We start from the raw sequence: 14,238 nt of genomic DNA on the forward strand, positions 1-14,238 counted from the left end.
AGATATTGTCACCCCAGCCGCTTCCTGTTTTTTTCCTCTACTTCCTGGTTTCTGCTGTGTGCTCTCACCACCATCCTCTGACTCACCACAGGCCCTAAGAACTGTGAAGTGAAAACTGGGCTGGCTTGTCTCCGTCTCCCAGCACCGAGACCACGAGATTGCATGGCCAGGCCCAGCTCCATGTAGCAGGTCCAGGACTGAGCCCAGGACTTGTAAGGCACGCACTTTTACCAAATGAGCGGCCCTCCCACCCTGGTCCTGGAGTTCAGGTGGAGATAAATCACCGCTGAGGCAGAGCAGGGAGAAGATTTCTGTAGTTCTGAGGGTTGAGGCAATGTGCCAAATCTGAGATCAAGTTCACGCAGAGCCCGCATCCTGTTTTTATCACAGCTGCAGACACGGGCGAGACTCAGAGCCTTGTCAGATGTTTTGTGCTTTTTAAAGAAAAGTGTATTGTGTATGTCTGTGTGTTTGTGCAGACATGCATGACATAGCACACGGGAGGTCAGAGGGCAGCATGAGGACTTGATTCTCCCTCCACCACGTGGGTCCTAAGATTCAAAGTCAAGTTTTAGGGCTTGGAGACAAGCCACACTAAACCATCTTGCTGCTCCAAAATTTACTCTTTCATCATGTACAATCGAAACAGGTGTGGTGGCCTATACCTGTAATTCCAGCCCTTGGCTGAGAGAGGAGGATTATGAGTTTGAGGCCTATGTGAAAAGACAAGAATCTAAACTAATGAATTGTAGTTCAGGATACGTTCCTGTTGTGACAGAAGACCTGGACAAAGGCAACTTACAGGAAAAGGAGCTTATTTTGGCTCATACTGCCTGGGTACCATGTTATGTTGGGAAGGCATGGCAGCAGGGGCAGGTGACTGGCTGGTCACAGTGCACCCACACTCAGGAAGCAGAGTGAACAGGAAATGGGGCAGGCTAGAAAACCCCAAGGCCCACCTCTAGTGACCGCTTCTCCCTGAAAGGCTCCATCCCATAGCAGTTCTTTCCAACCTTCCCAAACAACACCACCAGCTGGGACCAAGTGTTCAAACACAAATAATGTCCCCACGGTCTGCCTTGCCCTTTCCATTTCTAATATTGCCCTTTGGTTTGTCAAAGTTTTAAACTTTCAAAAAAATGTAATTGTTTTATGTGTTTTGGTGTTTTGCCTGCATGCACATATAAGAAAAATAATAATTAAAATTAGTTTATCTATGTTTGATGATTTTTATTTTATGTATGAGTGTTTTGCCTATGTGCCTGATAGCCACGGAGGCCAGAAGAAGGCATCAGCTCCCTTGGAAGATCTGGAACAGAAAGTAGTACTCTGAATCGCTGAGCCATCTCTCCAGCCCTCAGTTCAGTTTTTTGAGAAAAGCTCTCTGTGTGTCGCCTTAGCTGTCCTGGAACTTGCTGTATAGACCAGGGTGGCCTCTCAGAGATCTATCTGCTGGGATTGAAGGTGTTTGACACCACTGGCCAGCTTCTATTCCTTATTTTTTGTTTTTTAAAAAATATTTCAAATTTATTCCTTGACGGTTTTATACATTCATATAATCTATTTGGATCTTGTTCATTCTCTATTAATGTCTCTTATTATACATTATATATTCCCATTACTGCCTTTTATTATACATTATTATACATTCCTTATTGTCTCTTATACATTGTATATTCACTATTGCTGTTTCTTATCCCACTTCCAGCTCTTGCTTCTTAGTCCTAAAAAGCCTCCCATATAGTCAGTGAGAAGAAGAAAAAAAAAAACAGTCCCCCATCAATTTGCATGTCTATTTTATGTGACCCACTGAGTTCAATTAGGGTACTAGCGTGAGCATCATGGTGGTTATATTTTGAGGCATAGTCTCACTAGATTGCTTGGGCTGGTCCCAAAGCTTGCAGTCCTTCTGCCTCTCCTCTGGAATGCTAGGCCTGACTGAGACAGCTTAGTGGATAAGGCAATCAGTCGCCAGGCAGGTGTCCAGTAATCACCGTGCAAGCATAGGCTATCACTTCGCAAGCGTGGGCAATTGCTAAGAGTCAGGAACCACAGTGCAAGCATGGGGACCTGAGTTGAACTCCTAGAGCCTGTGTAAAAGCTGGTTATAAAAGCTGTAACTCCAACACTTCTGTGGGAAGATCAGGGGTTCGGATAGGAGACTCTAGAAGCTCTTGGGCCGGCCAGCCTAGTATGTGCACATTGGTTAAGTAAAAGGCAGAGAGACCCTGCTTCAAAACAAGGTGGGAGATGTAGGTTGACGCCTGAGGCTGCCCTCTGACCTCCACATATGTACATGCTCACACACACACACACACACACACACACACACACACACTTAATGTAATTTTAAAAAGTTCATAAAGGGGAGTTCATTTTATCAAAATATTTGGCAAAAGTGTCATTAATTAGTTTTTTCTGTGTGTCTTTATTATCAAGTAAACCTTTAGGAAGGTTAATTTGCTTTTATTTTTCTTCTTAGCAGCTTTTGAATTTGTTTTGTCTTTTTGTGAGATGCATCCTTATATACATATGTAACAATCTGTACTCTCCCTAGTGGCTCTCTGCAGAAGGACACACTGTATTCTAGAGTTTTCCACACACCTGCCTATAGTTCCTGTTCCTTTTTTTTCTTCTTCAGTACAGTGTTCTGTTGTGTAGCCAGCTATTTGCCGAGCATTTGGGTGGACCTTCATCTTCTGTGATGCCACTTGATGCCAAGTGACTTCCTTGATTTTTAGACCAGCATTTCTGTAGATTAGATTCCCAGAAGCAGCATGGAGGTAGGGGCCGAGGATAAAGTGTTCCTCATTTTATCAGATGTTGACAAATCCCTCTCTCTGAGATGGTCCTGTCCCCAGTTCCATGGGAGCCCGAGTCTCAGAGTAGTTCTCTCCCTTTCCCCTGCTTATTTTTCTGTCCCTCTCTTCCTTCCCTCCCCTTTCTTCCCTTCCTCTTTCTTCTCTCCCCTCCCTCCCTTCTTCCCTCTCTCCCCCTTCCTGTCCTCCTCCCTCCCTTTCCCTCCCCTCCTTCCCTCTCTCCTCCCCTTCTTCTCCCTTCCCTCCATTCTTCCCTCTCTCCCCCTCCCCCTTTCTCTCCTCCCCCTCCCTCTTCCCTCTCTTTCTTTCCCCTTCCTCCCCTCCCTCCCCCTTCTTCTCTCTCTTCTCCCCTCCCGCCCCTTTCTTTCCTCTCCCCTTCCCTCTTTCTTCTCCCCTCCCTTCCTCCCTCTCCCTCCCTCTTCTTCCTCTTCCCTCTCTCTCTTCTCCCCTTCCCTTCCACCTTCCCTCCTTCCCTCTTCCCTTCCCTTGCTCCCCTTCCTCTCCCTCCCCTTCCCTCCCTCCCCCTCCTTCCTCCCATCTCTTTTCTCTCCTCCCTCCTCCTTCCCTCCCCCTCCCTTCCCCCCTCCCTCCCTTCCTTTTGCACTAGTGAGGACAGCATCTCTGTGCTCTCTGGTTCTGAGGTTCTCTGTTGGATGCCAGTGCCTCCCCACCCCGCATGATAGAGAGAAAAGCATGCTGTGTGCACCAAGTCCAGATCTTCTGTTTGGTGCCTGTATTTGTGCTGTGCTCTCTTGGGCCTCTGTTGTCTTTCATTCTTAGGAATCTAATTTATCATATTTTTTTTTACATGGCTTCTGGACTTTGAGTCATAGTTAAAAAGGCCTTCTCTACTTCAAGGTAATAAGGTTCTCATGTCTGCTCGCAGTGTTTGACTGATTTGTTTATTTACTCACGTGTGTGTGCATGTGCATGTATGCAGATGTGTGTGTGTGCACATGCCTGCACGTACACATGCTTTTGTGCTTGTGGAGGTCAGAGAACACTCGCAGTCATGGTTTGAGACAAGGTCTCATTGGTCTGGGGCTAGCTGAGGAGGCAGGACTTGGCTGGCCAGTGAGCTCCAGTGTCTGTCTTCACATTCCAGCGCTGGGATCATATACGTGGACTGCTCCCATGTAGGATTTATTTTTATTATTTTTAATTATGTGCCCCTGTGTGTGGTTGTGTGCGTGAGTGCAGGTGAGGCTGGATGCATTGGATCCCTGGAGCTGGGGGTGCAGGCAGTTGTGAGCCACCCAAGGGTGCTAGGAACTTAACTTAGGTTCTCTAAGAGAGCAGTAAGTTCTCTTAACTGCTGAGCCATCTCTCTAGCCTCTGATCTTCTTTGCCGTTTTTTTAAACGTTTACGTGGGGCTCAACACCATCTTCTACCCTTCCCGCCCCCCGCCGTTGGTTTTATTCTAAGCTTCTGGTTCTCCTTGCCAAATTCCTTTGGGATTATTTTTATACTTCTGTCCATTATGAATCCAGGCTTCCATGTCTCACCTTTTCCATTGTTTGTGTTATACATTACACTGTATTGACAGTAATGTCACCAAGAGTGCTGCTTGATGCTTGGCGTTCTCCTCCGCAAATGGGGCTGTCTACGCCTATTAGAGTAGAGAAAGGAAGGGTTCCCAAGTGTGGTGGGCATGTCTGTCATTCCAGCATTTGGAAGGCTAGGAGTTCAAGACCAGCCTGAGATGCATAATGTGACCTTGTCTCAGAAGGATGTATGGATTGCATCCTTCAGAAGGATGGATCGCATCCTTCGGTGTCCCCTTCAAGATGTAACAACTCCAGGCTCTCAGCCAGTATGAAGCTGGTCTGGAATGTGGAGTCAGATGTAGACTCAGGGTCCGGCTGTAGTCCTTACTTCTGACTGCTTCTCCAGTTTGTAGAAGACTATGAGCCCACCAAAGCTGACAGTTACAGGAAGAAGGTGGTCCTCGATGGAGAAGAGGTCCAGATAGACATTCTGGACACAGCCGGCCAGGAGGACTACGCGGCCATCCGAGACAACTACTTCCGCAGCGGAGAAGGCTTTCTGCTTGTGTTCTCCATCACCGAGCACGAGTCCTTCACTGCCACGGCCGAGTTCAGGTGCGTTGAAGGGGAGAGCTGCATCCTTGACCCCCCAGCCAGGGGGCTGAGGCTTCCAGGGACCTGGGTTGAGCAGACTGGAGACGGCTGGGCCTGTGATGAGGAGGAACTCTGCCACAGGGTTTCTGAGTCTCGGTACATTTCCATCCACCATGGCTTCCATCTCTTTGTGTATCCATGTCTTAAGATTTCTGGAAGTATCTTTTTTAAAGATTTGTTTGTTTGATTGATTGTTTTGGTTTTTTGAGGCAGGGCCTCTGTGGAGCCCTGGCTGTCCGCAAACTCCCTCGGTAGATCTGGCTGGCCTTGAACTCAGAGGTCTGCTTGCCACCAGAGTCCTAGGATTAAAGGTGTGCGCCACTACACCTGTCTTACTTTTATTTTTATTTATTTCTGTGTATGGATGTTTTGTCTGCATGTATATCTGTGTACCACATACATGCTTGATGCCTGTGGAAGCCAGAAGGGGCATCGAATCCCTTGGGACTGGAGTTACAAAAGGTTGTGAGCTGGGAATTGAACTTGGGTCCTCTAGAAGAGCAGTTAGTGCTCTTGACCACTGAGCTAGCTCTCCAGCCACCGTGTGCCTGTGAGTGTAAGTGCGCGTGCAGGCATGTGCTCACACGTACATGTGCTCACATGTATACGTGTACTTGTGCTACAGGGGATATGTGGAAGTCAGGGGAAGACTTGAAGTTGGTTCTCTCCCACCATGTGGGTTGGTTCCAGGACTTGAACTCAGGCAGTCAGGCTTGGTGCCAGGCCCTCTTCCTGGCTGAGTCAACTTAGCCTGACTGCAGGCTTCTGCAAGCTCTTTCTTGTCAGGAAGTCAGGTGACCCACTGAGGTAAAGGGAGACGCTTACCGTTCCTGGGATTTGGAAGGCCGCTCAGCGAGCCAGGGAGGCGCCAAGGGCTGAACTCATCCAGTCTAGTAGAGAAGGTAGATGATACGATAGGACCTCTAGTTGTTCTTGTGGTCCTGGTTTCCTGCAACCTCCATGTGTATATGAAGGCCAGAGGGGTCTTAGCATGAGCAGCTGCCTCCCTTTGCAGGTGTTTTGATCTTATCAGGAAGTTTCTACGGGGATAGCACTCTTGTGGTCACAACTGTGTCCTCTTCACAGTCTGACTTTTGAGGCCATTGAGGGCGCGCACACACACTCTCACACACACACTCACACACACACACACACACACACACACACACACACACACACACTGCCTTTTTACTCCACTGTCCCTGTATTGGAATTATTAAACATTTTTGTAAGCTGTTGCTTTGACTTTGATGGGATTTTTGTTTTTTATTTATTTATTTTTTAATTTATTTTATATGCCAATGACAGTTCCCCCCCTCCCCTCCTGTTCCCTCTCCCCCCCTCCCTTCTGCGCGCCCCCTCCCCATCACTCCTTCTCTGTCTCCAAACAAAGCTGCACATCAAGCTGAGGCAGGAACAAGCTCTTCCCCCTAGAATCAAGGTTGGGCAAGGTGTTCCTTCGTAGGAAATGGGTTCCAAAGAGGCAGCTCTTGCATCAGGGACAGGTCCTGGTCCCACTGTGATTTGCTTGCTCATATGTCTGTGCAACAGGACCCTGCAGAGCCCACCGAGTCCAGAAGAGGGCGTCAGATCCGTGGAACTGGAGTTAAAGACAGTCATGAGCTGCCACGTGGGTGCTGGGAATCAAACCAGGTTACTTTTAATCACTGAGCCAGCTCTCAGATCCTGGGTTTTTTGCTTTGTTTTGCCTTTTTTTTTTTTTTTAAAGGTAGTGTCTCATACAGACCAGGTTAGCCTTAAACTTACTATGTAGCCGAGATGCCCCTGAAACTTGTGGTTCCACCGAGTCCTGGGGTTACAGGCATGTGCCCCCATGCCCCGCCTGTAGAGTACTGGAGACGGAACCTAGGTCGGGCTCTGTGCGTGCAAGGCTAGCGCTTGCCTTGCCCACACCCCAGCACCTTTCAGTTTGTTTTAATTCCTGAGAGTCCAGAGGGTTCCTTCCCTTCCTTCTCCCCTCCCTGTCCACCTCTTTCTTTTCCCCCATAAATCAGGAACCCTGTGGGGATGCAGGCTTCTCTTTTGTAGGAGTGTGGGGTAGAGAGACCTCAGATGGAGAGAGACCAGATGATGGTGGGAAGCTGAGGGCCGGTCTGGGAAAGCCCAGGCCAGTGGAGACCCATTTGAAATACTCCCCAAATGGAGCAGTTTCTCTCGTTCCTTTCCGAGCTTGTCAGATGTGCTTGTAAGCACCCAGACACACTGTCAGCTGCTTGTAATGCTACTTCTTACGCTATGCTGGCTTTCAAACAAAACAAAACAAAACACCTTTGTGTGTCTGTGTGTGTACTGTCACACCTCGGTGCTCGCGTGGAGGTTGGGGACAATCGCAGGCGCCATTTTCAGCACTCACCTTGTGGATCACACATCAGGCGTGGAGGCGAGCGCCCTTATCTGCTGAACCATCTCTCTGGCTGCTCTCTGACTTTCTTCACCGTGTTCTTGACGCCTCACCCACAGGGAACAGATCCTCCGAGTCAAGGCCGAGGAGGATAAAATCCCCCTGTTGGTCGTGGGCAACAAGTCTGACCTGGAGGAGCGGAGGCAAGTGCCTGTGGATGAGGCCCGGGGCAAAGCCGAGGAGTGGGGTGTGCAATATGTGGAGACATCAGCCAAGACCCGTGCCAATGTGGACAAGGTAGCGTGGCTTCTGGGGGGGTTCTTGGAAGACCCAGCCATCTGCCTCATTTGCTTGATGTTGAGTTTTAAGTGTGAGTGTGCGCACACGTGCGTGTGTGTGTGTGTGTGTGTGTGTGTGTGTGCCACGTGAGCATAGGCACTCAGTGAGGTCAGAAGACATCATAGAAAGCCCAGGAAGTGAAGTTGCAGGTGGTTGTGAACTGTCTGCAATGGGTCCTGGGAGCTAGAAGCTGTTGTGACGTGGGTAGTGGCCCTCTGCAAGAGTGGTCGTCTTCCTAACCACTGAGCCAGCAGCGCCTCTCCTCCTTCTCTGCCTCCCCCTCTCTTCTTTCTTCCTGAGTGTCTCCTAATACCCTAGTCTGGCCTCAAGCTTGGTTACGTAGCCAGGAATGACCTTGAAGTTTGATTACCATGCCCCCAGCTCCAAGTGCTGGCATTCGATCACCGCGATGGTTTGTCATTTTCTGTTTTTCTTTTCTCTTCTGCTCTTCTCTGTCTTTTTCTCTCTTTTTGTCAGAGTCTCACACAGGCTAACCTAGAGTTCCAGGCATAGCTGAGGAGGACCTTGCACTTCTGATCTTCCATCCCCACCCCTACACTCCTTTGCTGCAGTGGCACCACCACACCATTTATACAGTGCTGGCACGGGGGGGAACCAGGGCTTCACCCAAGCACACGAGCACCCCGTGTTCTCCTTTTACATCAGAGTTCAGGGTGTTACCACACACTTGAAGTAAGCACCTCACAGCTGAACTTCTCTCTGTTTTCACACGCTATAGTGTGGGCTCTTGCTTCATGTCCTGGACTTGTGAAATCAGTGCAGAGCCACGACAGGCGGAAAGGCCGTGTCTGTGCCAGGTTGTTCTTAGTTACAGATCCCTTCTCTGTCTCCTCTTCTCAGTTCGCACCATAGTCCAGGCTGGTGCTGTGGGATGTCATCTCCCCTTGCTTTATGCCTTCCCAGGTTCACCCAGCTGGTTCTGGAGGAGAGCTGAGCACTCTCAATGGAACATTAGGAGATGTCCCATTGAGAGGAGGGCTTAGCATTTTTTTTTTTTTTCTAAGACAGGATTTCTCTGTGTCTTGGAACTCACTCTGTAGACCAGGCTGACCACGAACTCTCAGAGATCCGCTTGCCTCTGCCTCCGCCTCCCATCTCAAGTGCTGGGATTATAGGCATGTACCACCACCGCCCAGCTAGGGCGTGGCTTTGAGCAGGGGCCAGTGTTGACAGCACCTCTGGGCCACAGTGAATTGTGTTTCTTCATCAGCTGCTTTTTTGTTGTCTTAGGAAATGATTTGCTTTTAAAATTGCATTTGTTTCTTGGTGTGTGTGTGGGGGGGGATGTGTGCAACTGTGCACTTGTATGCCACAGCACACATGTGGAAGTCAAAGGTCAATCTGTGGGTTCTCTCCTTCATCATGTGGGCCCCAGGGAATTGAACTCAAGTTGCCAGGCTCGGCAGCAAGTTCCTTATTCACTGAGCCATCTCCCTGACTCGCTCTGTCTGTCTGTCGTCTGTCTGTCTCTCTCCCTATCTGCCTGTCTGTCTATCGACAGGCTCTCATATGACCCTCTGTGTAACAAGCACTAGAATTACTGGTGCGGAGCCCTGCACCTGATTCATGGTGTCAGCGTGGGACCCAGGACTCGGCATCTACTGGACAGTGCTCCACCAGCTGCCACACCCAGCACCTGCCTTTTTTTTATATCCTGATCTGAACTTTCCCCTGCTTCCTGCGATGCTCAGAAGTGACTTCTGTTCTCCTCCCATCATCTCCTAGCTGAGGAAAGCACAGGGCATCCAGGTAGCCTCCATCTTCTCCGGGGGAGGAGGTGGGACACAGTAGAGACATGGTCACCCAATGTAGTCCTGGCTGGTCTCTGCCTCCCATGCCTTTTATTTTCTACAACCCAAGAGGGCTGTCTGGTTATGGTGGCGTCAGCCTTGGATCCTAGTACTCACAAGACAGAAGCAGGTGGATCTCTGAATTCAAGACCAGCCTGATCCACATAAGGAGACCTTGTCTAAAGAACAACAACAAAACAAAAAGAGAAAGACTTTCTCAGCATGAAAATGCTGATGTTGCTTTTGAGGTGATGAGATTCGAGTCTCTGGGGTCTCTTGTGTATGGGGTGTTATACATCATCTCCCCCTCCTCTCCCTGGACGAGCTTTTCCCTGCCAGGCGACCCAGCCGGGACTTCTAACAGAAAGGCAGTACTGATTTCCTCAGAAAGGCTGTAGCTGAGTGCAGGTGGCATTTCAGCTGAACGCACCCACGCATCTCCCCTGCCTTTTAACATAGGATGAAACAGACGTCTGTCACTTTGACTGGTGGCTGTGGCTAGCTTAGGGGGGGTAGAGGTCAGTCTGAGACTCTTGGGGTTCCCTTCCTGTACCTGGCACTCGTGGTAAGCTCATATGGAGTGCCACACCAGAAAAGCATTCTTGGTTTGCTTGGTTTTTGAAGCAGTAATTCATGTAGCCCAGGCTGGTCTCAAATTTGTTCTGTAAAGGATGACCTTGGATTTTGAACCTTTCTAGATTGGTGGCATCACGCATGGCTTGTGTTTTTCTTTCTTTCTTGTTTGTTTTTTAAATTTTTTCTTTATTAAAAAAATGACAGGGCCTCATCTATCCTAGGCTGGCCTCCAGCTCGTATGCAGCTGAGAAAGACTCTGATTTTCTTGTCCTCCCGAGTGCTAGGGTTACAGGTTGTACCACCAGGCCTGGTTTATGCCATGCTGGGGATCATTCCTAAGGTCTTGTACATGCCAGGCAGGTACTCAGACAACCGAGCCACGTCCCTAGCCCTCAGCTTGCTGTTCACCTTGGTCTATGTCTGAGAACCAGATCTTGGTGGAGATAAAAAAGCCTGTGTTCCTTGTCACGCTTCCAGTTTCTGTGGGAAATCTGCAGTGTGTCTTCGCAGCACGATATTTTGTCTGCTCGAGAGTAATCAGCCCTTTGGTGATTGTGGTAGCAGAAGGCAAAACCCAAACCTCATGGGCCAGCGATAAGGCCTGCTTGTCTTTCATGATAAAATTCCTCTTGGCAGTGGGGTGAAGGGGCGGGTGGGGGGGGAGGTGTGGGGCTGGGTGTAGGGGAAGGTGAGGAGGAATTCTGTGATGAGACTTCTCTTTCCCTGTCCTCCCCAGCTCTCCAGTGAAGCCTGCCTTCCTACTTCCCATCCCCTTGCTTTCTCAGATTTGCCCCTGGCCACTTTTTTAGAGTAGGGTTTGGGGAGGGGCTGTCACTTACAAAGGCATTCTAGCCCTTGTCATCAAATGTTCATTCGTGTGTGTGTGTGTGTGTGTGTGTGTGTGTGTGTGTGTGTGCCTATTCATGCTGCCATATGCATGGAGTCGGAAGACAACTTGTAGTGTGCATGCATGTGTGTGTGTGTCTATCCATGCTGTTGTATACATGGTGTCAGAAGACAACTTGTGGGAACCAGAACCTTCTGTCCCCATGTGTGTCTCAACTGCGGAACTCAGGTCATCAGACTTGGTGGCAAGGGACTCTAACTGATGAGCCATCTCGCATGCGTGTTAGCGTTTCTGGAAATGGGAGTAGACCCACAGGTGCCCGCTGCCCTCCAGACGTTTATGCCCAATGCCTCCATTCTAGATCTGTTCTCCGCAGAAGCATCTTTTACCCTCACAGTGTTCAGCTCTGAAGGGCGGCGACAGCCTCGTCCTGTCCCTGCTGACAGCTGTGCGGAATGGAGAAGGGCTGTTTCACCAAAGCTGATTTTTATCGCTGTAGCTGCTTCATTTGTTTGTTTACTTATTGTTGATACTTTGTTTTAATGGAGCAGGCTCGTAAAAGTAAGCTTGGTAGCTGGGGGTGGACTCAGCTGGTAGAACTGTTGCCCCTGACTTCCCTTGCCAGTGCCACGTGACCACCCTGGGAGGCTCTGGAGCTCCTGGCCCCGCAGTCAGTTGGAGGCCAGCCTGTGCTACAGGAGTCCCTGACTCAGAGAACAAACGAATGAATGGCTGCATGTTCGGGCTTTGTGCCATAAAATCTCAGTGTGTTTCCTGCCAACTGAGCTGCTTTCCAGTGACTAAATGGCTCTCCCTCTTTATTCTGTCCTCCCTTCCTCCTGCTGCCAGGTGTTCTTTGATCTGATGAGAGAAATCCGAGCAAAGAAGATGTCGGAGAACAAGGACAAGAACGGCAGGAAGAGCAGCAAGAGCAAGAAGAGTTTCAAAGAGCGTTGCTGCTTGCTGTGAGCTGGGCGCCCGCGGCGGAGCGCAGAGTGGACCGCGCTGCACGCCAGAGGCTGTCCCCGGTCTGGCTTCCTCCAGTTTGGCTTCGCTCTCCACAGCCGCATTCACGGTCACTTCTTTAAATGGGACAGATATCTGTGCATCGGTGGCTGGCAGAAGAAAGACACCTTTGTGTGGTAGATCTGTTAACATCAGCAGGAGCTCCGAGGACCTGCCCCCCCCAACCATGACAGGCACCATCTCTAGGGACATAGTGCTGGAGATCCCAGACAGCTGAGTTGGGATGACGAGGAAGCATACTGTCACAGCATCTTCTTCTCCTGCTGTTTAGGACACAACCATCTTTTGTTTGAAAATTAAAATGCCTCATTTTGGATCTGCATGGTTTACACGCCTGTAGTCCCAGCACTTTGGAGGGTAAGGCAGGGAGGGTATCCTGAGGTCAAGGCCAGCCTGGGCTACCCAGCAAGACCCTGTCTCAAAAAGAAAAAAAATTAATATCTTATTTTCTTAGGTTTTAGAACGAGGTCTCTGGTAAGAACCTTGACAGTTCTTATCAGTTTAGAAGTACACAGAAAAATCTAAGCTCTGATAATAGTGTGTGTGTGTGGGAGGATTCTTTTCTTTCTTTTTAAAAATAAACTTTGGCAACTTGGAAGCAGAATTAAAAAGATGAACTTCACTTGGGCCAGACAGGCTGAGCCAAGCTCCCTGGCCTTCAAAGCGAAAGTGGGTGCTGTTCTCTTCGTACTTAAATGCCAGCCAGGTGCTGGCTGCAGGCTCTCTCTCCTCAGCACCCTATTTGGTGAGGGAACTTTCTTTGGGGGAAATGCAGGCCTGTACTCTGTAGTGGGCTTGCTTTTTCTGACCAGGTCATTTTCATATCTTCTGGTCGCCCCCTGTACCACCAGCTGTATCTCTGGGTCCCTCTCCACTCCACCAGCAGAGGCCGGGCAGTCCTATTCTTTTTCTTCTGAAAACTGTGACCAGTTCGAATTATGTCCCAGAACATAAAGCCAGTGCCAGCCCCGGCCCTTCCTGCTCCCTCTCCAGAGACCCAGTACCTCCCAATTATACAGGTAAAAGAGGGGAGGCCCAGAAGGACCATGGCCTGTAGCTCCCTGGCAGGCCGTTCTGGTGGTGCTAAGGTAAGTCAGGTCCCACAGGCTCGAGGCTACTCTTGCGTCATGGGCAAGGGGACACTGGGGCAGCAGCCTACCCTGAGCGCACACACTCCTCCCATTTTTCAGAAGTGAACATGTCATGTTTAGGTGCCGCATGTGAATCTGGGTGGGGAGAGCGGGAGCCCCTCGCGTGGACAGTTTGACAGAGGTTGTGGGCACTAAGGTCTGATCCCTGGAAACTCATCTGTCACTTCCAAAGAACCATGGGCCTTTTTGAGTAAATAATAATAAAAAAAATAAAATAAAATACACTTTTCAGGATTTTACGCTTTTGCCTGCGTGCTGCCACGCGGAATGCTCGTGGAAAGGAATTAGCAGGTAGTCGTTATTTTTAGCAGCTGTGCCGACATCACACAAGCGTTACCTTAGTGAATCCCATGGGCTGGGAAACACAGCTATAAATATAAGCAATAATCGTACCTTCATCTCTCCTTTGGGAGACATCTCCATCCCCCTTAAAGTATAAAGCCTTGACGGTGATTACACTTGTGCTAACAGGGAGATTTCGCTGACGAGAAAACCGGCACGGGAGGCTAGAGGGGGCTCAGTGAGTCAGCGTGTGCTTGGGCTGGAGAGGTGGCTCAGCAGTTAAGGGCACTTGCTGTTCTGTCAGAGAATCCAGGTTCAATTCCCAGTGCCGATATGTCAGCTCATAACGGTCTGTAACTCCAGTTCCAGGGAATCTGATGCCTTCAAACAGACATGCATACAGGCAGGCAAAACACCAATTCATTAAAATAAGAATGAATCACGTTTTAAAAATTAAGGGCGCATGCTATGAAAGCATGGCCTGGGTTTGAACCCCCATACGGATAACAAGCCAGGTGTGGCCATCTGCAGCTCTGCAGCCACAGTGCCATGGAGTGGAGGCAGGAGGATCACTGCGTCTTGCTGGGGGTTGCTCTCCAGTCACAAGATCCAGTGGAGATCCTGTCTCGATGGAACAAGGTGTGGGATGATAAAGCAGGAACCCCTTCTTTCTCCTGTCTCTGTCCTTGTAAACATAGCTGCACACATAAACCACATACCTATACTACATTTGCACACATGTAAAACGTCGCAGATAATTCCTAGTAAGTGAATCCATCTTGATTTCATTGACAGACATGCACTTACTAAGCTGGATGAGCTGTGGTATCTGAACTTGTACGTGTACATGACAGACACGTGTGGGCACAAGTGTCACAGTGCA

At 49.4% G+C, this 14,238-nt stretch overlaps 1 protein-coding gene across 2 annotated transcripts in view; it reads left to right on the forward strand.

Annotated features, from left to right (window-relative positions):
* Ralb (RAS like proto-oncogene B) overlaps window positions 1–12,238 on the forward strand; it is a 51,878-nt gene extending 39,640 nt beyond the window's left edge. For both annotated transcript variants that reach the window (XM_050124473.1, XM_050124474.1), the window contains exons 3-5: window positions 4,714–4,922; window positions 7,443–7,620; window positions 11,746–12,238. In XM_050124473.1, coding sequence (XP_049980430.1) covers window positions 4,714–4,922; window positions 7,443–7,620; window positions 11,746–11,865 — 507 coding nt within the window. In that variant the 3' untranslated portion in view covers window positions 11,866–12,238. The remainder of the gene's footprint in view (window positions 1–4,713; window positions 4,923–7,442; window positions 7,621–11,745) is intronic.
* Window positions 12,239–14,238: the final 2,000 nt, after the last annotated feature.

This window comes from Alexandromys fortis, unplaced genomic scaffold, assembly GCF_014885135.2.
Source record: "Alexandromys fortis isolate MF-2015 unplaced genomic scaffold, M_Fortis_MF-2015_v1.1 scaffold_232, whole genome shotgun sequence".
Taxonomy (NCBI): domain Eukaryota; kingdom Metazoa; phylum Chordata; class Mammalia; order Rodentia; family Cricetidae; genus Alexandromys; species Alexandromys fortis.